General features: G+C 54.7%; 1 protein-coding gene across 3 annotated transcripts; it reads left to right on the top strand.

Annotated features, from left to right (window-relative positions):
• The first annotated feature begins 1,660 nt into the window (after nt 1-1,660).
• ENO1 (enolase 1) lies at nt 1,661-16,573 on the top strand. 3 transcript variants are annotated; one of them, XM_045063686.1, is made up of 12 exons: nt 1,661-1,793; nt 4,687-4,780; nt 7,437-7,532; nt 8,937-8,995; nt 10,629-10,698; nt 11,087-11,220; nt 11,556-11,778; nt 12,922-13,119; nt 13,689-13,890; nt 14,374-14,482; nt 14,658-14,716; nt 16,133-16,573. In XM_045063686.1, exons 2-12 carry the CDS (start codon nt 4,696-4,698, stop codon nt 16,200-16,202), a joined length of 1,305 nt encoding a protein of 434 aa, XP_044919621.1. In that variant the 5' UTR covers nt 1,661-1,793; nt 4,687-4,695; the 3' UTR covers nt 16,203-16,573. The 3 variants fall into 3 exon arrangements, with proteins under 3 accessions (XP_044919621.1, XP_004768674.1, XP_004768675.1); XM_004768617.3 differs by lacking the exon at nt 1,661-1,793 and adding an exon at nt 2,127-2,281; XM_004768618.3 differs by lacking the exons at nt 1,661-1,793; nt 8,937-8,995 and adding exons at nt 2,127-2,281; nt 8,554-8,612.
• Nucleotides 16,574-22,733: the final 6,160 nt, after the last annotated feature.

The following is a 22,733-nucleotide window of genomic DNA, read 5'->3' as shown; positions in this document are numbered from 1 at the left end:
TGTCCCAGCAGTTTCCAACCAGAGTGCATATATGGGCCACAGATAGAATCAGTAACCCAGGTAGGTCATAGGCTGCTGTGGTTCACCTTCCCTCAACCCTGGTGTCAGCAAATGTCTTCCAGGAGCTACATGTGCATGGTCTTCTGAAACAGCACTGGACACTCATATCCCTCCCTGCCCGGCAGGAAGGTGAGGGCTTTGGATATGCCACTGCAAAAATTGCTCCCCGAGCATCCTGTTGGTGATAAAGAACTAAATCCCTGTAACCAGGTAAACTCCCCTGCACTGGGCAGCAGACAAACGTAAGCTCTGCGGCCTGCTAACAATGCCTCAGGAGCTGTGAAGACAGGGAGGGCATTTGGCAGGCTGTGGATTTGGGGAAAGATTTGAGGGCATCTCTACGAATCATTAACATCTGAGCTACAACTTGAGGTCGAAGTGCTAGCTCAGGTCACTATGCTGTGGCCTCCGAGAATGTTGCAACAAAAGCTGAGACCAGGTTCTGCATTTGATTTCCTGCTAGATTCACTGGGTCTGGCCAGGGAGCCCTGTCTTTCTTCTTTATCTCTCTAACCAGGTTAATGGAAAAGAGATTGTTTCCCAGCCTTTGAGGGCCACACCCTAGGACTGCTCTGAACAGCACCTCTAAGTGTCTGATTTCCTGAGTTAGAAAGCTTAGAAGCTGATTTAGCTGCTGAGTCATGGGGCTGAGATCTTGGTTTTTAAGCAGTCTGCAACATCAGTGGATGACTGGCAGTATCACAAACTCTGCTTGCAAAACTCACACAATTCTTCAGGAAACATTTTACAACTTCCCTGTTGCTTTAATCCGAAAGTTCTTGCTTCTTAGCCAATAGGAAACAAAATTCTGTGGACTCAATTGGCCCTCACCTTTACCTTGGAAACCTAACCCCGTAGCTCAGGGGATAAAAATGTTACCAGTGAAGCAAGAAAAGCGGTTTTGCCACTGATCAGGAGAATTAAGAATTAAATTCCAATGCATATTTGAATCTCTCTCTGCAAGGTGATGCAGAAAATACGGAGATGCATGACATTACTTTAGCCCTCAGATTTAGAGACCAAGGTGAAAGCTGGCAAATACAAAAGTAGCGATAACAGAAAGCCCTTCCTTCCAAGGGGGATTGAACTACAGAACTGATTTTAAAGGGGTAGCAGCTCTCTCTTGATCAGCAAGGTGAAATCTCCGCACCCACCCTTTCCTGTTTTCATTTGCCAGACTACCATGGAATACTACCTGGTTTGAAATACCCAGATCTGTGTGAAATTCCAGTCCCAATCATAACGTGTATAGATGCTTTCCATGTGCAACATTAGCAAGAGCTAAAGGCCGAACTGCACTGGGGATGCACGTGAAGAAGTGCCTGGCACGTAGGAAGCGCTCAAAAAGCATCAGCTCTAACTGAAGGAAAGTGAACTTCCTTTTCGGCCACCTGGGCCCGCTATCCATTGTCTGGGCGATGCACAAGGACAAAAAGACCGGGTCACGCTGGCAGGCCGGCGGGCGGGCGGGCAGGCGGAGCGGCCAGGAGCGGAGCGCGCAGGCGCGGACGGGCGCACGTGGCCCCCGACACGCGGCCCCGCGGTCCCGCTGCAGCCCCGGCCCGGGAGCGCGATCGAGGCGCGCGGCCGCCAACGTTTCGAGGCCGAAGGGGTCTTCCGCGCCGCACTGAGGGGCGGGGCAGGCCGGGAGGGGCGGGCCGCGAAGGTCGTCGCCAAGGTCGTGGGCCGGACGTGAGGCGCCGGAGCGACGCCGCGTGCGTGCGGGACTCGGAGTACGTGACGGAGCCCCGAACCCTCATGCCGGCCGCGCCACCCCGCCCCACCCCGGGGCCCCGGCGCCACAGACCCGGCTCGGCCTGGGGTCCCGGCCGGGGGCGGGAACGGAGGGCGTCGGGGCAGGGACTCGCCCCCACCCCCACAGAGCCGCGGGGTAGTCGGGACTCCCCACCCCCGCGCCTCTCCGCGTCCCCGGGTCGCCGCTCCCCCCTCCCGGCCGCGGCGGCCGCCGCAGCCCCACCCCTTCCCGGGAGGTGCGGGCCCGAGTGACGGCGCGCCGGGCCAATGGCGAGGCGGCGCGCCGGAGGCGGGGTGGGGGGTGGGAAGTGGGCGGGCTCTCGGGGAGCTGGGCAGGAAGTCGGGGCGGGACACCGGGAGACGACCTTACGGTCCTCGGAGCGGCCAGACCTTCCGTCTTTACGCTCGTCCTCGGTGCCTGCAGCATCTTCTGCTTCTTTCCCGGGCAGCGCTATCCGGCCGCCAGGTGGGGACCCGGGGAAGGCAGGCGGGCCGCCGCCCAGGCCTGCGGGGCCCTGCCCTTGGGGGGGACAGGGACGTGGAAGGGGCGGGTCGGCACGTGCGAGCCGTGCTCCGCCGGAGGGGCAGGAGCTGATTAGCCCGGGATTACGCACTTAGCGGGGCCGCCGCGCTGCTGGGAGCTCGGGAGTGGGACGCGCGGGCCTTCCGTGCAGCGGGCGCGGAGGGTGCAAGGCCTTGGGGAGATGCGGGCCGCACCCCGGGTGCTCGCTAGAGCCAGGCCTTCCCTAAAATGGAGGAGGGGCAGGGACGGGAGAGATGCCCAGAAGCCGCGATCCCTGCCCCCCACCAGCAGCCCCTGTGCCCCGCTGGTGGCCCTCGGCCTCCGGTCGGGCGGCTGGTGACCGAATGGGCAGGGACTGATGAATGGAACTGCAGAGGGTGCTTGTTTTTGAGCCTGCGGCCGAGCCGCTTCCCTACTGGGAAAACCATCCCCCGCGACCTCGCCCAGGTCAGGCAGGAGCTGCTCCGGCTCCCCGGCCTGGCCATCGGCAGCGGCCCCCGAGCTGACATTAAAAGGCCTTATTTTAAGAAAACTTTCTGTTCGTTGTTTGTCGTGCAATGGGGTCTTCCCTTTGCGCGGTGTGGCGGTTGGGGGACGCGGCGGGGGACACACGTAGGCCCCGACTGCCCGGTCCACAGGTGCCGCCCCTGGTCCGGGGTTCAGTCCAGGCAGATAAGCTGTGAACACTCTTGGGCAGGCCAGCCTTTCTTGCCCGCCTTGCTTACTGAAACTTAATGACTCAGGAATAGTTTTTTGACCAATTTAAAGATAAGTTCAATTTTGTTTTCACACCCTGAAATAAATCACTTTGTCTTAGTATCACTGAAATTTGAAAACGGCATCTGAGGATAGGATGAGGGCATAATGTAGTAAAGATGTGCTTGAAAGTGCTTCTAGGGGGGCCTGGGGGGCTCAGTCCTTAAGCATCTGACTTGGGCTCAGGTCATGATCTAAGGGTCCTGAGATAGAGCCCCACGTGGGGCTCCCTGCTGGGCGGGAAGCCTGCTTTCCCTCTCCCACTCTCCCTTCTTGTGTTCTCTCTTGCTGTGTGTGTCTCCCTCCCTCTCTCTCAAATAAATAAATAAAATCTTTAAAAATGAAAATAAAAGTATATCTAAAATTTATAAAGTCAGTTACTGGTGGCCTGGGGATGGGGGGAGATTGACTGCAGAGGGCCTGAAGGGGACTTTGGGGGGGGGTGGCAATCATACACAGGTATATAATTTGTCAAAACTCAAGTTGACTAAAATCTTAAAACTGAAAAATACATTTAAACAAATTTTCCTTTTTGTAAGATAGTAAATAAAAACTAGATACTTTTTATTGAGTTATGAATAAAAGTCCATTGTTAGATAGACTGCAAAGCCTCCGAAGTGACTTCACTATCTAATTTTGAAACTTAACACAAAAGAAAGATGCTATTTGCTGCCTCAGAACATTTCCAGACAAGATACTGGAGAGGAGCCCAGCTAGATAATGGCTCTGAGCACTAAACCAATTCCACCGGGCCACTTTCAGTCTTACAAGAATGCATTATTTCTTCCTTAGAGGCCCCTGTGGGGGAGGGGCAATGAGAAAGGGCTTTCTTTGAGAACTTGGTATTTGTTCTTTGTAGCTGCAAATCTACCCCCTTTTTTGAGGTGCTTTCAAAGAATGCCTCTAACCTTAGAGTATCTTAGCATTCAAGGATAGAATCTTTATTGTAGTTTCAAGTAATGATGTTTCATAATTCAGTCTGCTTTGAATGGGTAAAATGCCCATTTGAAATACTAATTAGATGTTATTTTTGGTGCGTTCTGTCTTGCTAAAGATCCAAGTACTGTGGAATGTGAAAGGCCCAGAAATTGGCAGTAGCAGAGACCACAATGTACAAACCATGTTTCAGCTATGAATTCACCATTCCACTTCAAACCAGATTTTCCTCCTCGGATCATCTTGGGAGTTTTTGTCCTGGATGAGTTTGCTTGTGACCTTCATGTCCCCTTGGTCCTTTTCCATTCTCATGCCAACCCTCGTTGGGAACTATTGACAATAACCCACTTCAGACTGCCTCAATTCCACCAATTCTGCATGCCAACAGCACATTAATCTTTCCAGTTGTTTTTGGTTCTCTCTGGCACACATGACCGGTCTTTCTTTACTTAACAGGACAGGCTCTGGACTAGGGATTTGAGGCCCTGCAGAGCTGAGCCCAGCAGGTTCTCCTGACTCTTGGCAGCATTCTTGCATCCCATGTGTATCTGGTGTAAATTCTTTCTAGCCCACAAATCCTCAGAAGTGATTCTTTGAATGAATGATCCAAGGCTGCATTATGACTGATTTGAGATACGAACTGTGTTTCCCCACAGAAAGTCACCATGTCTATTCTCAAGATCCATGCCAGAGAGATCTTCGACTCTCGTGGGAATCCCACCGTTGAGGTCGACCTCTACACTGCCAAAGGTACGTGCGCCTTTGCTTCTGCACCTCCTCTACCTCACTCCATCCTTGGAAAACGATAGAGCTTTGGGCCAGGAAAGGTCTGTTGGAAAAGCCTTTCCTTCTGATGTGCATGTGCTGGTCGGTTGTGGTTCCTGACTGGGAGGAGGTGGGGAGGGCTGCCAGGCGTGGGGTCCTTGTCCTGCTGCTCTTCAGTATTTCAAACAAGACTGCTTGGCTCTCAGGTCAGTGAGGTCAGGAAGTAAGGTGACAGACACCTCGACCCTAAAATGGCCCGTCACTAGGTGGCTTCACAGCTTGCTCTGAGCAAACAAGCAGATCTGGTGTGGTGGGATGGAGTTTTCTCTCTTGAAAAGGTAGGGGAGTGCAGGTAGATGGCAAAGCATTCTCTTTTTTGTCTGCAGAAGTCTTTTTTTTTTTTTTTTTTTTTAAAGATTCTATTTACTTGACAGCGAGAGAGGGAGCCTGATACAGGGCTCCATCCCAGGACCCTGCGATCATGACCTGAGCCAAAGGCAGATGCTTAACGACTGAGCCCTCAAGGTGCCCCTAAAAGTTGTTACTAAACCAAGGATTGGGAACAGTTCTCCATGTGGGTGTTGGGACACCAGAGGCCCTTGTTTTCCCCATGGCTCTAAGTCCCAGGGCAGGGAGGGGCGTTGGCCCACGTGAAACAAAAAAATAAGTAAATGGGGCGCCTGGGTGTCTCAGTGGGTTAAGCCTCTGCCTTTAGCTTGGGTCATGATCCCAGGGTCCTGGGATTGAGCCCCATGTTGGGCTCTCTGCTTGGCAGGGAGTCTGCTTCCCCCTCTCTCTCTCTGCCTGCTTGTGATCTCTGTCAAATAAATAAATAAAATCTTTAAAAAAAAAAATAAGTAAATAGAATGGGGACTCCTAAAAGCTCTCCCCTTGTGTTAACCTCCAGCAACGTCTCAGCTGTTGTCTAAATGGCCCCGGTCGGTGAGGTAGGAAAAGAAGCTTCAGGCAGAATTAAGGCTGGTGCTGAGCGCACAGACCTGCCAGTCAGAGCTGAGTCACTGTGGAAAGTGCGGCCCTTCCCTTCCGGTCCGCTCCTACCCCCACCCCCACCGCTTGCCCAGGAAAAGAAGGTCCCTCGAGTCCAGGCATCGCTGAGCGAAGCCTGCTGCGTTCTGCCCAGGCTTACTCACTGTGGCGGGTGCCCTGGGAGCAGGGTGGCTTCGAGCATGTGCTTCGTGGCCTGGACCGTGCGTTCTCAGAGGATGCTGGGAATTCCCTTGCTGCTTAAGAGATTGGCTTGCTTAGTCAGAGGGTGGAACTTTCCATTTGGCAAGTAATGGACCTTAACCAACGGTGGAAAAAAGACCCAAGATTAAGATTGTTGGGAAGGGGGCATTTCCCTTGAAATGCTTTACAATGATCAAAGTTAATATTTTTTGGAAATTTAAAGGAATGGAACTCTGTCGTGTTTCTCTTGGTGCTTTTCAAAAACAGGAAATCGAGGATCTGTTCAGAGCCTCTCACCACTTTTTTTCCCCCCAGTTTACTTCTTAGAGCAGTTTTAGGCTCCCAGCAGAATTGAACAGAAGGGACAGAGAGCACACGTCGCCCCCTCCCTCCCCACACAGGCACAGCCTCCCCACCAGAGCGGGACATTTGTCTCGTCAGACCTGTCCTGATGCATCATCACCCAGAGTCCATAGTTCTTTGGGGGGCACTAGCTTTCCTAACTTCCTCACCCCGTGGGTGCCTGATGGGGACAGAGCGAGCCAGCGCCTGTCCCCGTGCCCGGCTGCGCACACACAGGCGTAGTTAACTGATCTCTTGATTTACATCTCTGGTGGGTTTTTTCCCTATTTGTTCGTGTACTTTCTCCTGCCTCAGACGGCAAATGCCTTACAGTTTCACTTCAGGTAGTCTGGAGGCCGCCTTCATTTCCTGCTCCCTGAACTTGTCTGCCCTTGTAACCAGATCATGCAGTACCTTTCCAGACACTGATCTTGGAGGCCAAGATCAGCCATGTTTATGCCCAGGATACAGGTCTGGCCCCATGTCTGGATTCTGTGTCCGTGAGGCTGCATAGGGCAGTGCTTCCTCGTGTTCTGATGTTACCACGTTCATGCCTTGGTTATCTGTGTTTTTTTCTGAAGCTCGTGTGTCATAAATGACATATCTGAAATGATAGTCTCTTGGATGTATTTGGTTCAACAGCATATTAAATGAGTTTCTCTTACTTCAGCGTAGCTACTGGGAAATCTTAAATCTCTTAGGTGGCTTGCATTGTGCTTCCATTGGCGGTGCTGCTGGGGGTAGGCGCCACAGGGCCCCAGCTGGGAGCTCGCAGGAGGTGCAGTCGCAGAGTCTTCGACCTCCCGTTTCAGAACCTACGTCTTAGGTTCACCCAAGATTGCCCGGTGATCTGTGTGCGCGTTAGTGTTCGGGAAGCTCTGCATGGAAACTTGATTAAACTAGACAAATCCACCGGTTCGCCTTACGGTCGGCGCGAGGGACTGGTACCAGCGTGGAAGGCAGGGGAAACGGACTATCTGAATCTCCAGTTGGTGGAAGGAAGTGGCAGCATTTCCTAAGAGATGCCATCTGCTGGGGGGCGGGAGTCCGCTAAGGGCTGAACTGTGTTTCTCAATCGCAACTCTTCTCCCCGCCCGCCCTCGACATCCAGGTCTGTTCAGAGCTGCTGTGCCCAGTGGTGCGTCCACTGGTATCTACGAGGCCCTTGAGCTCCGGGACAATGACAAGACCCGCTACATGGGGAAAGGTAAGAGTCGGACCCCAGGCCCTTCCCTGTAGAGCATGGTTGTGTGCCCCTCGCAGGCCTGTGGCCCACTCTCCATGTGCCTTGGATTCGAGGGCAGCACCTCATTCGGCCTATGGCGTCAAAGCTGAGCATGTACTTGGGACAGCTGAGAGAGTTGGCCCTATCGGGTCCAGCCTTCCTAAACCCATAATCTTGGGGGCAAGCATTTTAACGTTGCTTCTCTCGTGCTTTCTCTCCCATCTAGAAAACTCCTGGTTAGGCCAGGGAACCTCAGGCTAAGGAGAGTGTTAACTAATACTGAGGAGCCCTGCTGTGCTCCCAGTCTCCCAGGGTGTCGTCTCGGGAGTATCTGAAAGTTCTAGCCTATGGCTCACCGACAGATCAGTCCCGCTAGTTCGAACTTTCTGGTGATGAATTCACAGAGACACCAGTCTGGCCAGGCCAGCCTCGCTGAGCACTGTGCCGATGGACTTGTTACTGGTTTTGCAATGCTCACCTCTCTGGACAGAATCTAGGTGGCCAAATTACAGAAAAGCAGGTGGGGCCAGACCTTGCGTTCTCAGCAGGGAAAGTATCGACCCAGGGGTGGAAATTGGTTCTTGGGGGAGGCAAAAATACCCTCCGATTTTAGCATGATTTATGGCCCTCAAAGGCTAGTATGGATGGACAGTGTATCTCCCGTATTACATTCTCAGAGGAGGGCGATGATAGGGGAAAAGTCTAGAAAGCCTGCAGATGAGGGGCGGTGATGAAGGGAGCTGGGGAAGCCCGGGGCTGGCGATCGTGCCGCAGGAAGGCCCTTCCCCCGGGTTCCCCCTGCCCGTGGCCCCCCGGGCGGGTACTGGTCTAAAAGCTGCGTTGTGTCTCCCCGGACTCTCAGGAGGGTGAACTCCTGGTCCCGCGACTCTCCTGCCTTCCTGTCTCTCTGTCTCTCTCTCTCTCTCTCTCTCTCCTGTCCTTCACAGCCTGTTCTCTTCTGAGTCTGTCTTTTTTTCTTTCTCCGCCAATCTCTACTGGTCAGGTGTCTCCAGACCCGTTAAGTATATTAATGAGTTCCTGGCACCAGCCTTGTGCACGCAGGTAATACATTGGACATCGGTAGTTTTATGGCTGGTGTCCCCGTGCATGGTCTTGCCAACTAACGCCCCTTCGGACATGCTGAGATGGTTGCTCTGTGTGTGGCTCTAATCCTTGGGGGTCCTAGGTAAGAGCACTCAGACTGAGCCAGAAAGCACCCCAATTCTGGGAGGACAGAGAAATGGGGATTTGGAAGCGGTCCGTCCCACTTAAGGTCTTTTGGGCGGGCTTCTGGATATTTGGGTTAACAACATTGGTGGTTCGCTCAACGCTGCTCAAGCCTGTTTCTGGTTAATGTTGGTAATTTGATATGATTGTTCCTTCTAGGTGTCTCAAAGGCTGTTGAGCACATCAATAAAACTATTGCACCTGCCCTGATTAGCAAGGTAGGACCTGTCTCCCAATAACTAATATATTAATGCCTTCGGAACATCTCCCAGGCCAGTGGGCTTTCCTGGTTACGGAAGAGCTTATTCTGAGAGCTAAAGAAGCCGGTCGGATTCCCTGTCGTGCATGAGAATGATCTCACCCTTTCTAATCTACCCCTTACCTGTGTGTCCACATCTAACAGTGAATGGAATTGGAACAGAGCCACGGGAGACCGTCTCATGGCCTTGATTTCCCCCTCCAACTCTCTTGACCTTGGGGATGTTGAGATCCAAATTTTAAGAGCGGTTCTTGGGCACTGAGCATGGTATCCATGGTGGCCTGACTATTTCTCATGAACTGTGAATTATTTACTATATCTCTACTGACTTTTTTTTTTTTTTTAATAAAATCTTGATTAGAAGAGTAAGCTTAGAGAAAAGTTGAGCTGCTATGAGTGAAGTGGGGAGGGGGACCCGACGCCCCAAGCCCCATCCTCCCATCTGTGCTTAGGTGTGGACCCCCCCCCCCGAATTCCTCCTGTACACCAGCGGCAGGTGGGGTGCCTCTGTGGTCTCTCCCTGGCGTGCTCACCTTCAGTAATTGGTCCCAGACGGTTTCTCGTTGCTGCTCTGTGGGCTCAAGTGCTGCGAACCTGGGCCTCCTGGGCCCCTCCCCGCACCCTGTACTCTCTGCCTCGGTGCTCTTATCTGGCATGTCCAACACAGTGAGCTGGGCTTTCCTGAACATTTTTCTTCCTTTGGGAGAAACAGTTCTTCGGTCAAACTCATGAGAAGTTTTGCCTCAAGCCATCATGCTCGGGTGGCGGCTCACTTTGTCAAAAAAGCTAAAGGCGTCAAATTATTAATGGGGCATGGTGGGGTTCTGCAGGGTTTTCTTTTCATTTTTTAGTTTTTATACATAGATCATTACAAACAAAGTAATACATTGTTACAGTCAGGTGTGAAGGTTTTAAAGTAATGCTGACTTTCAGTGAATTCCTTAGAGCCGGTTTTTGAGACCCCCATTTTGGGGGGCTTGAGGGGTTTTACTTGGTTTGTAGGTACCATGCCCGTCATGGAGCCCAGCTGGCTTAAACGTCATTACTTGACCAGAAATCACACCTTTGAGGCAGTCGTCAAGCATTTAGCTCAGATTCTGGGCTATCTGCCAGAGTCCTGTCAGCTGTGAGGTGACGAGGCGTGCTGTCACTGAGAATAGCCGGGGCCGGTGGCTGTGTCCCCTAACCTGTGAGGAACACGGCTCGTTTGCACGAATGGAGTTGGTTACCCCGAATCTCACTACGGTGTGGCGCTGCCTCTGTCAGCATGTACCCGGCAGTTCTGTCCTATGTGTGATGTGACTTTGGACCCCTGGGGAGGACTCACTCTGTGACGCCAGCTCCAGACCTGCATTTCACGGTCGGCTCCTGGAGCGCGGAGGAATGCCATGGGAGAGCAAGGAAGCACAGTGTCACGTCTCCGTTTCTCTCGATTGCTCCCCTGCCCCCCTTTTTTGGGCCTGCCAGAGAAGAGATTCGGGCTTCACAGGTTCAGAGTTATCTGGGTCCCCTCACGGGAGCCCAAAGATCCTATGGGGAGAGTGACTGCACGCCCCACACCCCAAGAGACTGACGCGCTCTCCTCCCCGCAGAAAGTGAATGTCGTGGAGCAGGAGAAGATCGACAGGCTGATGATCGAGATGGACGGAACAGAAAACAAGTGTGAGTTGCTGGGGGCGGCGCGTGCTGGCCGCGTGGACACCTCGCCCTCGGTTTTCAGGGCCCCTCACCCGCCCCACCTCCCCCAAATAAATCACGTTTTTAAACCTCAGGAGCAATAGCCTGCGACTGCAGCATTTGCATAGGGTTACCCAAAAGACGCCTGTGCTTTAGAGTAAGTCATGCAGTCTGTGGGATTTGCCAGAGTTCTCTAGACCAAAGAAGGGCTTTCCCGTAGCCGGAGAAAGCAGGTCAGTCCCCGTGGAGCATTTCTGGGTGGGACACGGGGAGCAGGTGTCTGGTGTCTGGTGTCAGGAAGGTGCTCTGGTGTTGGGGTACAGGCCCGGAGGCCGTGATTGAGAAATTCTTCCATCTGACTGTTCTGTTGCAGCTAAATTTGGTGCAAACGCCATTCTGGGGGTGTCCCTGGCTGTCTGCAAGGCGGGGGCCGTCGAGAAGGGGGTGCCCCTGTACCGCCACATTGCCGACTTGGCGGGCAATGCTGAAGTCATCCTGCCGGTTCCGGTGAGTGGCTTGGAGCCCCCCAAGTGAGGAGTTGTGGGCTCCTGAGACACCCCCCCGACACCCCGTTCTCCACCTGCGACTATCCCAGCCTCAGACCCCTGCCACTTGGCTAGAAGTGTCCAAGCAGGGGACTCCACTTCCCGGGACCCCCGTCTCCTCCTGTTGATAAGGGGATGAAACTCCTTGGGTTGTGTGTGCCGAGGCGGCAACCCCTCCTTGGTGGTGATCGCTGCCCTTCCCGAGGGGGACCCGGCGAGCATTCCAGAGCTGCATGTGGCCCGCTGGGTGGGACTCTCAAGGGCCAGATGGCCGTGTTTGTCTCTGTCTCTCCCCAGGCTTTCAATGTCATCAATGGTGGCTCTCACGCCGGCAATAAGCTGGCCATGCAGGAGTTCATGATCCTGCCCGTGGGCGCGGCCAGCTTCCGGGAGGCCATGCGCATCGGGGCCGAGGTCTACCACAACCTGAAGAACGTCATCAAGGAGAAATACGGGAAGGACGCCACCAATGTGGGGGATGAAGGCGGGTTTGCGCCCAACATCCTGGAGAACAAAGAAGGTAAAGGCTGGCGTGGGGGCTCCCGTGTTCTGCAGCCTGGCCCTCTCAGCTGCTCTGCTGTACCCCACACTCGCCAGCTCCCTGCACATTGAGTTCTGAGGAGGGCTGTGCAAGCTAACACATAATTTAAGATTTTATGGATTTATTTGAAAGAGAGCAAGAGCATGAGCTGGGGAGGGAGGAGCAGAGAGGGGAGGCCAAGTAGACTTGACAGAGCAGGGGGCCCGACTCTGGGCTCCATCCCAGGACCTCCAGGATAGTAATGAGCTAAGCCAGAGTCAGATGCCTCAGTGACTGAGCCACCAGGGTGCCCCGTGTCCTTGTCATTCTTACATCACCTCCATGAGGTCTGCTCTGTGTCGGAGATATGTCTGTCCGGCCTGCGACCGGCACCCCCCAGCTCATTCCCCCACAGGCACGCTTACACAGAGCCGTTTTGCTTGGAGTCCTCAGACACAGGGTTAAATGGAAGAGTTCAGTTAGACAGAGTCGGGACAAAGACTCTCGGCTGAGGTTTTTGTTGTAGAAGGGAAGGAGAGTTCAGCCACAGTTTTGTTGCCTTCCGGGCAAATAGTGAAAGAACAAATGTCCATCCTCTTCGGGTCAGTCGTACAAAACGCCTGATACTTCCCCATTTTTGACCTACAGAAAAATGACCCTTTCGGGGTGGGACAGGCGCCGAGTGTCTCTGTCCCTTCCTGTATGGGCAGTATTGCCAAGTGAGGTGGACCCTGCACCTGGGCTGGGGACAGCGGGCCCTGTAGGCAGGGCCTCACCCTCACCCTGCCCTCCTGGGCTCGCCGTGCCCCGGGCTTGCTCTCAGATCCCAGCTCAGCTTATCCAGGACAGCTGACTCAGCTGGTCACTGTCACTGTCTCGACCTGCACAGCTGTCCTAGGTGCTAAATCGGGGAGCATTCGTCAGTGAGAAAGCCTCTGAAAGTCGAGACTGAATTTCCCAGGGGGTTACCTGCTGGGGGCCCTGACCAGCGGTTTCTTGCTCCGTCACAGGAGAAAGCACTGGAATGCTGGAAGCGATGGCTGGGGCCAGGGCCCCCCTCGGTCTCCTGGGAGGGTTCCCGTTGGGCAGCTCTTGGAGGGCCCTTTCCTCACCCCCTGCCTTGTTGCCACCCTCCCCGTCCAGCTCTGGAGCTGCTGAAGAACGCCATTGGGAAAGCCGGCTACACCGACAAGGTGGTCATCGGCATGGACGTAGCGGCCTCGGAGTTCTTCCGGTCGGGCAAGTATGACCTGGACTTCAAGTCCCCCGATGACCCCAGCAGGTACATCACGCCCGATGAGCTGGCCAACCTGTACAAGTCCTTCATCAAGGATTACCCAGGTGAGTGCCCGCTGGCCTCGTGCGGAAGGCGATTCTGTCATTGTCCCAGCAGGCTCCTAGGCCGAGGGCAGCGCTGGCTCTAGCACGCTGGGGCGGAGAGCGGGTGCTGCTCTGGGCGTCGGATAATGCACACAGGGTAGAGACCGTTTGATACTGGCCCGTGTGGGGTGTGGGGGCTGAGGCACAGAGTGGGTCAGTAATTCACTCAGCACGTGCTGGAGCAAGAACCAGGCCGGGAAGTCTCTTAGTCCCCGCGTTGAAACACGGGGTTAGAGAAGGTGCCCAGGTGGGGGCCGAGACAAGCCCACTCTTAGCCTCCCGAGCCTGTGGCTGTTTCTGTTCTCGCTGGCACAAGACTTGGGCCGCACTGGACAGAGCCGTGTTCCCCTCAGCATCTGTAGCGGCCGGGGTTGCGGGTGATTTCGGTGGGCAGGCAGAGTGTTTCCAGGGCTGGTCCTGTCCTGGTGGGGGCAAGGGGAGAGACCCGGCGAGGAAGTTGGGGTGCCGGTGGGTGCGGGGGTGTGGGGCAGGGGGCTCAATGACCAGACGTGGCTCTCTCCTTTCCCCAGTGGTGTCCATCGAAGACCCCTTTGACCAGGATGACTGGGAGGCTTGGCAGAAGTTCACTGCCAGTGCTGGCATCCAGGTGGTGGGGGACGATCTCACTGTGACCAACCCGAAGCGGATTTCCAAGGCCGTGAGCGAGAAATCATGCAACTGCCTCCTGCTGAAGGTGAACCAGATCGGCTCCGTGACTGAGTCTCTCCAGGCGTAAGTGCACTGAGGGGGTTGGCTATCCCAGAGCTAGGGGCTGACCCTCAGCCAGAGCTGCTGCCTGCTGGGGGGTGGAGGGCCTGTCGTTCAAGCTTAAACTTCTGGTGGCCTGTAAGCAGTGGCACCAAGGGAAGGGGCCTGGGGTGTCGGGCGACTGTGGCCCAGTCCTCACACTGCATGATCAGGTTAGACTCGCGGAGAATGTCAGTCATGGGCGCTACCGGGGGAGACCAGCCTCTCCCCTCAAGGGGGCTGAACCCCGATTTTTAAATGTGACGTAAGAAGGTCCTCAGGGCTCTGCGAGTGGAGAGGAATGTGAGGATTATTGTCCCCAGGAGTTGAAAGTTTGGCGGTGGCTTCTGGCTCTGGCTGCTCTTCTGGTCTACCAGGGGTGGTGAAGCCGGGCATCAGGAGGGCCTGATGGGGCTGCTGTGCCCAGGAACGGAGTCCCAAGCATCTGGGTTGTTTCCTGACGTCTAGGTGCAAACTGGCCCAGTCCAATGGCTGGGGCGTCATGGTTTCGCATCGCTCTGGGGAGACCGAGGATACCTTCATCGCTGACCTGGTGGTGGGACTTTGCACTGGGCAGGTAAAGAGCCGCTTGTCTCCGTGTGCTTTGACCTCAGCTTCCTGGCAGTGGTACTGGGAGGTCGGCGCATGGATGGGGCCCTGGGTGCTCCTCCTTCCCCTCCTTCCTGCCCAACATGCTCTTGAAGATTGAACGTCTGCAACGAGTGCAAGTGACCTTGCTTTTCCTGTTCTAGATCAAGACGGGGGCACCTTGCCGATCTGAGCGCTTGGCCAAGTACAACCAGATCCTCAGGTAAAAAGGAACCCTCCCTGTAGTGGGGTGGGGGCCCCCGCCTGAACACTGGGAGCTCCTGGCTCTTGGCGGGGGGGTCTGTGCAGATGTGTGCGCGGGCCCGGGGCGGGGCTGTGGCGGACTGGCCCCTGAGCATTGTGGGGTTGGTGCTAGCTGGGCAGAGAACTTAACGCACCTTGCCCATGGCCAGGAAGCTGGAGCCTGAGCCGGACTGTGCTGCCATCTCCTGGTGGACGAGGGAACAGGTTCCCCTTTAGCTAATTTAATCCTAGAATTTTTTTTTTTTAATATTTTATATATTTTTAAAGATTTTATTTATTTATTTGACAGAGATTACAAGTAGGCAGAGAGAGAGAGAGGAGGAAGCAGGCTCCCTGCCAAGCAGAGAACCCGATGCGGGACTTGATCATGACCTGAGCCGAAGGCAGAGGCTTAACCCACTGAGCCACCCAGGCGCCCCATATTTATTTTTTTGACCGAGATCATAAGGAGGCAGAGAGAGGCAGGTGGAGGGGGGTGGAAGCAGGCTCCGAACTGAGTAGAGAGCCCAATGCAGGGCTCGATCCCAGGATCCTGGGATCATGACCTGAGCTGAAGGCAGAGGCTTAACCTACTGAGCCACCCAGGCTCCCCAGTCCTAGAATTCTTCGAGCTACGAGCAGATGCTTAATCGACTAAGCCATCCAGGCATCCCAGTCTGGTCCCTTTTTATCATAATGCATCCTTGGGAAGCTCCTGAACTTGGAAAGTTGCCTTTATTTTGTTCCTTTCTCCAGTCCTGCAGGAAAAGGACCGTCCCTTTGATGAGGCCGTCCCAGGTTATACTAACGGGCTGTCCCCTACCCATCACCCATGTACTGCAGCCGCTGGCCTTCCTGTGGGGCTTATCTGTGGACACTGTGCTGCTTCCTCCTTTACTGGAGACTTTTAAGCTCGTTCTAGCCTTAGGGTTTCCACTATGAGTGCCTCAGTCTGTGTCTCAGAGAAACGTGTAGAAACGTCACCGGTTACCCCACCCCTGCACCATGAGCACACCCAGGGCTCAGTCATCAGTGACACCCATGCCTCCTGCCCGTGTGTCCAGTCAAGCTGCCCACTGGGCAGGGCACCAGGATGCAGATGCTTCATGAACGAGCTCCCCCCAAAACTGGGTTGTCCATGTGTTACATTCCAAGAAACAGCAGACCTGACCTACCTTCTAGTTTGTCCTGGGCTGGGGGAAGGCAGGGAAGGAGGAGGAGGAGCAGCAGCAGATGGCCCACTTGCTGGGGGTTAGGGGGCTGGGGAGAGCCGGCTGCTCCCTCTCCTGCGGGCTGCGGGCAGCCACACTGTGGGGAGGCTGAGCCTGTGTCTCTGCGGGGCCTTGGGAACAGACGTTTGATCTCTCTTCTCCCCCCCCCCCTTTTGCTTCCCAAGAATTGAAGAGGAACTGGGTAGCAAGGCTAAGTTTGCCGGCAGAAGCTTCCGAAACCCCCTCGCCAAGTAAGCTCCAGGCAGCGCACCCCAGGTCCTGTGGTCCTGAGTCGGCTCGTTAGACCTCTGTCCCCGCTGCTCCCGGGGCAGCTCGAGGCCCCCAGGCGAGACTGGCCGGGGCCTCTGCTAGTTAGCTGCCCGCTCCCCTCCCTGTGCTGTTCTCGCGCTTCCTTAGAACTGCTACAGAAGCCTGACTCGACCATCTGGAGCCCTGCTGGAAACTCTAGCTCTGTAGTTGTGAGGTTGGCCCGAATCATTGTTTTCTCACCTCAATTCCTACCCAGTGTCTGGAGCCACATCTGTCTACGTGATAATCCCGAGGTGTCCACAGGGGAGATCCCCAGTGGTTCTGTGAGCAGAATAAAAAGGCCTCAGTGACCCGTAGGAACACTGTGTGCGTGTGTGTATGAACCGGTCCGAGTCCGTGCTCGTGTTCAGTGCTCACGGATGTGTGCTGGGCCGCGGGGCCTTTATAAGTAGGAGGCTCTGTCATCACCAGAAGAGAGAAGTGGTGCCTGGCTCAGTCTGTCGAGCACACAAGTTTGTTGTTAAGATTTCTTAGAGAAAGCATGAGCTGGGGTTGGGGGTGTGGGGAGCGACAGCCAGAAAGGGAGAGAATCTCAGACTCCCCACTGAACAACAGAGCCTGATGTGGGGGATGTAGGGCTCAATCCCGTGACCTGTGAGATCATGACCTGAGCTAAAACCAAGAGTCAGATACTTATTAACTCACTGAAGCACCTGTGCGCCCCGAGCCCATGGCTCTTCATCTTGGGGTTGGAAGTTAAAGCCCATGTTGGGTGTAGAGATGACTTAAATAGGGGAGTGGGAGAGGACCGGTTGTTGAGGACACTTCGTAGTCCTTGGGCAGAGCAGGTGAAGGAAAAGGGAGAGGGGGCCCTGTTGGGTCTTTGAGCAGAAGTGGGGTCTGGGGAGGCAGAGCCTGACTTAAGGTTCAGACATCCTACTGGGGAGAAGACGCAAATGCAGAGCAAATACAGATGATCCTGGGTGGTGGCATCTAGGGGATGGCGGGATGCCGTTGTCCGAACTGGAAGGCCTGCCCGAGTGCAGCTAACCGTTCTGGGCGGGCTGGAATGTGGCTTCTCAGTTCCTGGAGGAAGCAAGTGAAAGGATGGTGAAAAGGCAGCTCTGGGGAGGCGGGAGGCGCCCAGAGGATCTTGGGAACCCTATTTTAAGATGACACAATTCCATTTCTCATTTTCACTGATGTCCAGTGCTCAAAAGCCGCACATAGTGATGGACATCCACTGTGCTGTTCGGCGCACATACGTGAGCTTCACGGAAAGCCCCGTCTCCGCAGTGCGCTCCGTGTTCAGGAGCAAGGGTCGGAGAACAACACTTGCCACCCGCGGGGAGAAGTGGTCTGCTGTTTCTTAGCTCTGCTGCTTTGTTAGCGCATCATTGTTCAATCATACCCAGCTGGGGGGCGAGGAGGCCCCCTTGTGGCCATTCTTGTTCCTTGATTATGAGTCAGGATTTAACCCAAGAAGCAGAACCAATAGGAAAAGAGGGATCTAGAGACTGATCACAGGAATGGGCTTCTGAGAACGTGGGGCTTGGCTGGGCGAGAATCCAAAGTCCACAGAGCAGCCAGTCAGAAGGGAAGGTGACCAGGGCGCAGCAGGCACAATCGAAGTGTTGAGTGGCCAGTGGAATGTGTGTCTCAGGGAGCCTTGGGCCCTGCTTTTCCAACCACTTCAGTCAGGGAGGCTGAGGTATCTGTAAGATCATCCAGTGCAATTTAAAGTCAAGTGACGGCTTCAGCTGTCTGCGGGAGAGCTTCACGGTGGTACTAAGATTAGTGTTTGAGTAACTAGAGTAACTCTAGTCAGGTCGATGGGCCTCAAAGCTACCACCCATTGTCAACTCCACAGCCTTACCCAGGCATCTCACACCATACCTGATTGCCAAATAACCATAACGAAGTCCTACTTCCACCTAATGCAGTATGACTCCTGCAGCCAAGGCCATCCTTTCCAGGTGTTCATGACTGGTTTCTCTCTGAAAAATGGATTCTGGGGGGAAAGCAAGCCTTGAACTGGGGCAAGTCTCGCTGGAGCGTCCATGTCTATTCCAACTTGAAAGCAGCAAGTCAGCGTTACTAGTCCATTAGTACATTTCAGGGCAGTTTCAGGGCAGTTTAATGTCCTCAGTAACGCTGGTTTAAAACTGGCAGATGAAGGCATTTATCACCCTTGGGTTAAAGGGTAAGTGCAGGTAGGATCCCTTTCAGATCTGTGGGACCTGTCAAGCCTGCCGGGGCGTTAACACTGGCCCTGGGACAAAGATTTCTGACCCAGCCAAAAGGAAGCACATGCTTGCTGTTGACGGGCCTGTGTAAGCTGCGAAGAGCTGGAGACCAGAGGACCTTTTCCGAGGAGCCCAATCAAGGAGAACAGGCAACATTCTCAGTTTCCAGAAAACCACCTTTGGGCCTTTTGACGACCTGTGATTATGAAACAGGACTCTGGGTCACATGAGTTTACCAGAACCTCAAGTGTTTTTTAGTAAACATCTTTGTTAGCACTTAGAGGTCTCTTGACTTGCTTTATGCGTTTTCTTTTTTAATTTTTTTTTAAGATTGTATTTTTTTTTATTGTGTTATATTAGTCACCGTACATAACGTTAGTTTTTCATGTAGTGTTCCGTGATTTCATTATTCACATATAACACCCAGTGCTCTGCAGCACGTGCTCTCCTTAATACCCATCACCATCACCGGGCTCACCCCATCCCTCCCCACTCCACTCCCTTTTTTTCAATTTCTAAGTAGGCTCCATGTCCAGCGTGGAGCCTATCACAGGGCTTGAACTCACGACACTGAGATCAGGACCTGAACTGAGGTCAAGAGTCGGATGCTTTAACTGAGCAATCCAGCTGCCCCTCTTTTTTTTTTCTTTTTCTTTTTTTAAGCTTCAGATTACAAACGCTCTTCCACAAAACATGTATTTCTCATCTGTGGTTGTCTTCCAACTTCCCGCAACTCTGACACTACAACAAAAATCAAGGGAAAACTTGAAGCAGTTGTTCCCAAACTTGGCCAGATAGTAGAGACACCTGGGAAGCTTTTGAAGCTCCTATTGTCCCAAAGAACAGTCAGAAGCTCCGGGTGGAACCCAGAGCATCGGTATCTGTTCGCGTCTGCCGCCTGACCTGAGCTTGGGAAGCACCGGCATGTGCTGACCGGTCGCAGGGTCAGGGCCCCCCGCAGGAAGGGCAAGGACGCCGGGTTCTGGGGGAGACGGGGTGAGCAGCCAGCTTCCCCCGGAAAACCCCAGTGCTGGAAATTTTCTCTTGGATGAGTGCCTCCGGGGCTTGGAGATGGCCGCTGCAGGGCGGCTGTGACAGAGGCCTGCTCCTGGACTGAATTCTGCAGGCTGGGGCCCATAGCCAGTCCAGGCCCTGCCTCTGATGGCCGCTGTGGTCCCACCTGCCTGCTCCCTTCTTCATATACCTGCGCGGCTCATCTGGGCTTTCAAACCTGCATCCCCTGGTCCACAGCCCCTTCCGCAGGCTGATCCTTCCCCATTTCTTCCGTTTCCAGGGAAACCCTCTGTCCTCACGGGTTCTGTGAGTTCAGGTCCTGCAAGGCTTCTCTGCCACGGACAGCTGATCTCCTGGGGCCTTGAGGGAGCAAGAGCCCCTCAGACGCCACCTTGAACACCTCAGCCAATCCAAACCCAGAAACGGGGTGGCCGGGCACCATCTTCACCCGCCTCTGCTCATGAGCCCGAGCACCAGGCCAGCCTGACCAGGGGCATTGGGCCTCCTCCTGCCGATCATGCTGCAAAGCGTGAGGGCGGCGGTCCACTGGGACCAAGGAGGATCGCAGCCTCATTTGCATATGTGACCTGAGATAGTAATTAAAACCAGGCGCCCCAGGTGTGAGAAGTAAGCACATTAATTCAGGAGCAATTAAAAGCCTCCAACATCACTAGCCACCACTGCCGACACTGACTCTGATGACAGTCGCTTTGCGAGACATCCTTGGGTCTAGCCGGAGCAGATTCCCGAGACCCTCAGCCTTTCTCTAGGACCTCCTGCTCCTGATCTGGAGAAGTGGCTGTGCAAGGCCAAGCCCTAGTCTTTCTGTGTGTGGGGGGGGGGGGCCCTGGCAGGAGGGCAAGGTGCCCCTCCACCCACCGTCCTAGGGTGAAATCAGAGCCAGGGCCAGGGAGAGGTGTGTGGGGCACGCAGTGTAAGAAGGAGCTTCGCCCCCATTAGTCCCTGGGCCCGCTCTAGGCTCTCATCGAGGTATTCCTTAATTGAGCGCAGGGCACCCTAGTGTCTGGGGGGTTTGGGCTCGCCGGCGCTTGGGCGGGGTGGGGGGTGGGGGGGGGAGGTGTTGGAAGGTTGGGGTGGGCTAGGGCACCCCGGGGCCGCCAGGGGGCGCCGTGGGAGCTGTCCTGAGCCCCGGGCCTCCCAGCCTCGCCCTGCGGACTGGCTGGACCCGGCGGCCCCTGCCCGGCTGGCTGACCTCCCCGCCCTGCGCTCGACCCAGCCGGCTGGCTCGGGGTTGCGGCTCGCAGGGGCTCGGGGCCAGAGCGACGGCAGCCCAGAGCTGTGCGCAGAGCTCAGGGAGGTGAATGGAGCTGTCACTGGATAAAGGAAAATTCCTGGAGAGCAAGTCCTTGTCAACACCTGCTCTCCCTGGTCACCGCACGGGCTGTGGCGAGGCATGGAGGAGCCGGCCCGTGCAGGGCCGCTGCAGCGCCCGCCCTGGGGACACGGTCAGAGTGAGCTCTTCTCTGGCTTGCTTTGATCTCTGAACCTTCCAGGAAGCACCTCCCCGCCTCCCTCAGATTTCGCTGTTGACGACTTTTGTTCGGTGTTTTCAAAGTAGAAGGAACAAAAAGGAAACAGAGGCAGAGAGACTGAATGATGCACTCCCCCCAATCCCCACTCTGCTGTGCTGTCCCTAAAACCGAGCTCCGGGGGACTAAGCAGTGGGTCTCATTTGGTCTGGCGGGCCACGGGGACACAAAGCATTGCGCTATCAGCGGACGGCGGGGCCTCCCTCCAGCACAGCCGTGTTCAGCACTGCCAGGAAAACAAGCCAAGGAGGGCTGGGGTGGCACGTCCTGGTGGCTGCCTGGGGAGCACCCTGGAGAGAGCAGGGCCCAGGAGGTCGCATCGCAGCGCGCCAACCCTGGGCACCCGCTTTGAAGGAAATCCATGGGGTCTGAGCAGCATCGCTCATCAGAGAGCCCCCAAGGTCAGACGGAGGCCTGAGTTGAGGATTTCCCACAGGAGCTCCATCACGCCCCTGTTTAGAGGGACGCTGGGGTTGGGTTTCTGGCCTTGCAGTCCGGCTCTGCCCTTCTCTGTGCCAGGTGGCTCAGCAACTCCACAGAAGGGGGTGGGGAAACATCCAGTCTGGGGAACGGTGGCCGGAAATGGGGGTGGGAGAGTGATCAGACCCTTGGCTCTCTCCTCTTGGGCACCACGTCCATGCCTTTCCCTTGCTGTAATGCAATGTTGGACCTCATCTTAGCCACAGCATCAAGCGTCGGCAGCCTCCGGAGAAGAGGCTGAAATATTTGGCGGAGAGCCGCTGGGGTTAAAAGGTACTCACTGGAGTCTGGCCAACACCTCCAGAAACCCTAGAACTATCAGCAGTGGAGAAATCTACATCCCAGAGCAAAATCTACATCCCGGACACTGGCTAAAAATCTAAGGCCTTGACCAATTCGGGGGGCTCTTGGTGTGGGTTGCAGCCACTCCCCCTGAAATAAGGCCCCTGGCTCTGATTAACCCACCGACCAACACAGAACTAGTATGTCCATAATCAGGTTACCGCAGCCAAAGGAAAGATAGAGACTAGAATGGAAAGTAACCACTGACCTCAGATGTTTGAGACCCAAGAAAGCACACTCTTGCCTGCCCAGGTGTCCTTTGTCCTAACTGATACCTGCAAAGTAACAATGACAGTCTCTGTATAAGGTTTTGTCATGTTCTAAGTCCCTTTATACAGATGTGGGGGTGGAGGCAGGGGACCTTGGAGTTGTTGGCACATGAGATTTGGAGAGCAAAATCCATTGGGAGTTGCACATATCCAAGGGGGGACATGCCGTCAGCCAGCACTTGAGATCTCAGGACCCCAGTGTTTATATAATAGCATCATCAACAACCATAGCCAAACTACAGAGAGAGCCAAAGTGTTCATCAAGTGACGAATGGCTAAAGAAGATGTGGTCTATGTATATACAAGGGAATATTACTCAGCCATGAAAAGAATAAAATCTTGCCATTTGTAACGAAGTGGATGGAGCTAGAGTGCATCATGCTAAGTGAAATAAATCAGAGAAAGACAGATACTATAAGATTTCACTCATGTGGAATTTAAGAAACAAAAACAGAACATTGGGGGAAAAATAGAGGGAGGCAAACCGTAAAATAGATTCCTAACTCTAGAGAACAAACGGAAGGTTGATGGATGGGTGGTGGGTGGGAAGGGGCTAGATGGGTGATGGGTGTTACGGAGGGCCCTTGTTGGGATGAGCACTGGGTGTTGTATGAA

The sequence above is a fragment of the Mustela putorius genome, unplaced genomic scaffold (assembly GCF_011764305.1).
Source record: "Mustela putorius furo isolate JIRA1106 unplaced genomic scaffold, ASM1176430v1.1 tig00003853_pilon_pilon_pilon, whole genome shotgun sequence".
In the NCBI taxonomy this organism is placed as follows: Eukaryota; Metazoa; Chordata; class Mammalia; order Carnivora; family Mustelidae; genus Mustela; species Mustela putorius.
This window is presented reverse-complemented; position numbering and strand designations above follow the sequence as displayed.

Coding starts and splice junctions, on each gene's coding strand:
- ENO1 (XM_045063686.1), top strand. CDS start 4,696: ATGTCTATTCTCAAGATCCATGCCAGAGAGATCTTCGACTCTCGTGGG. Junction 8,996..10,628: donor CACCTGCCCTGATTAGCAAG/GTAGGACCTGTC, acceptor TCCTCCCCGCAG/AAAGTGAATGTCGTGGAGCA. Junction 14,717..16,132: donor AAGTACAACCAGATCCTCAG/GTAAAAAGGAAC, acceptor TTGCTTCCCAAG/AATTGAAGAGGAACTGGGTA.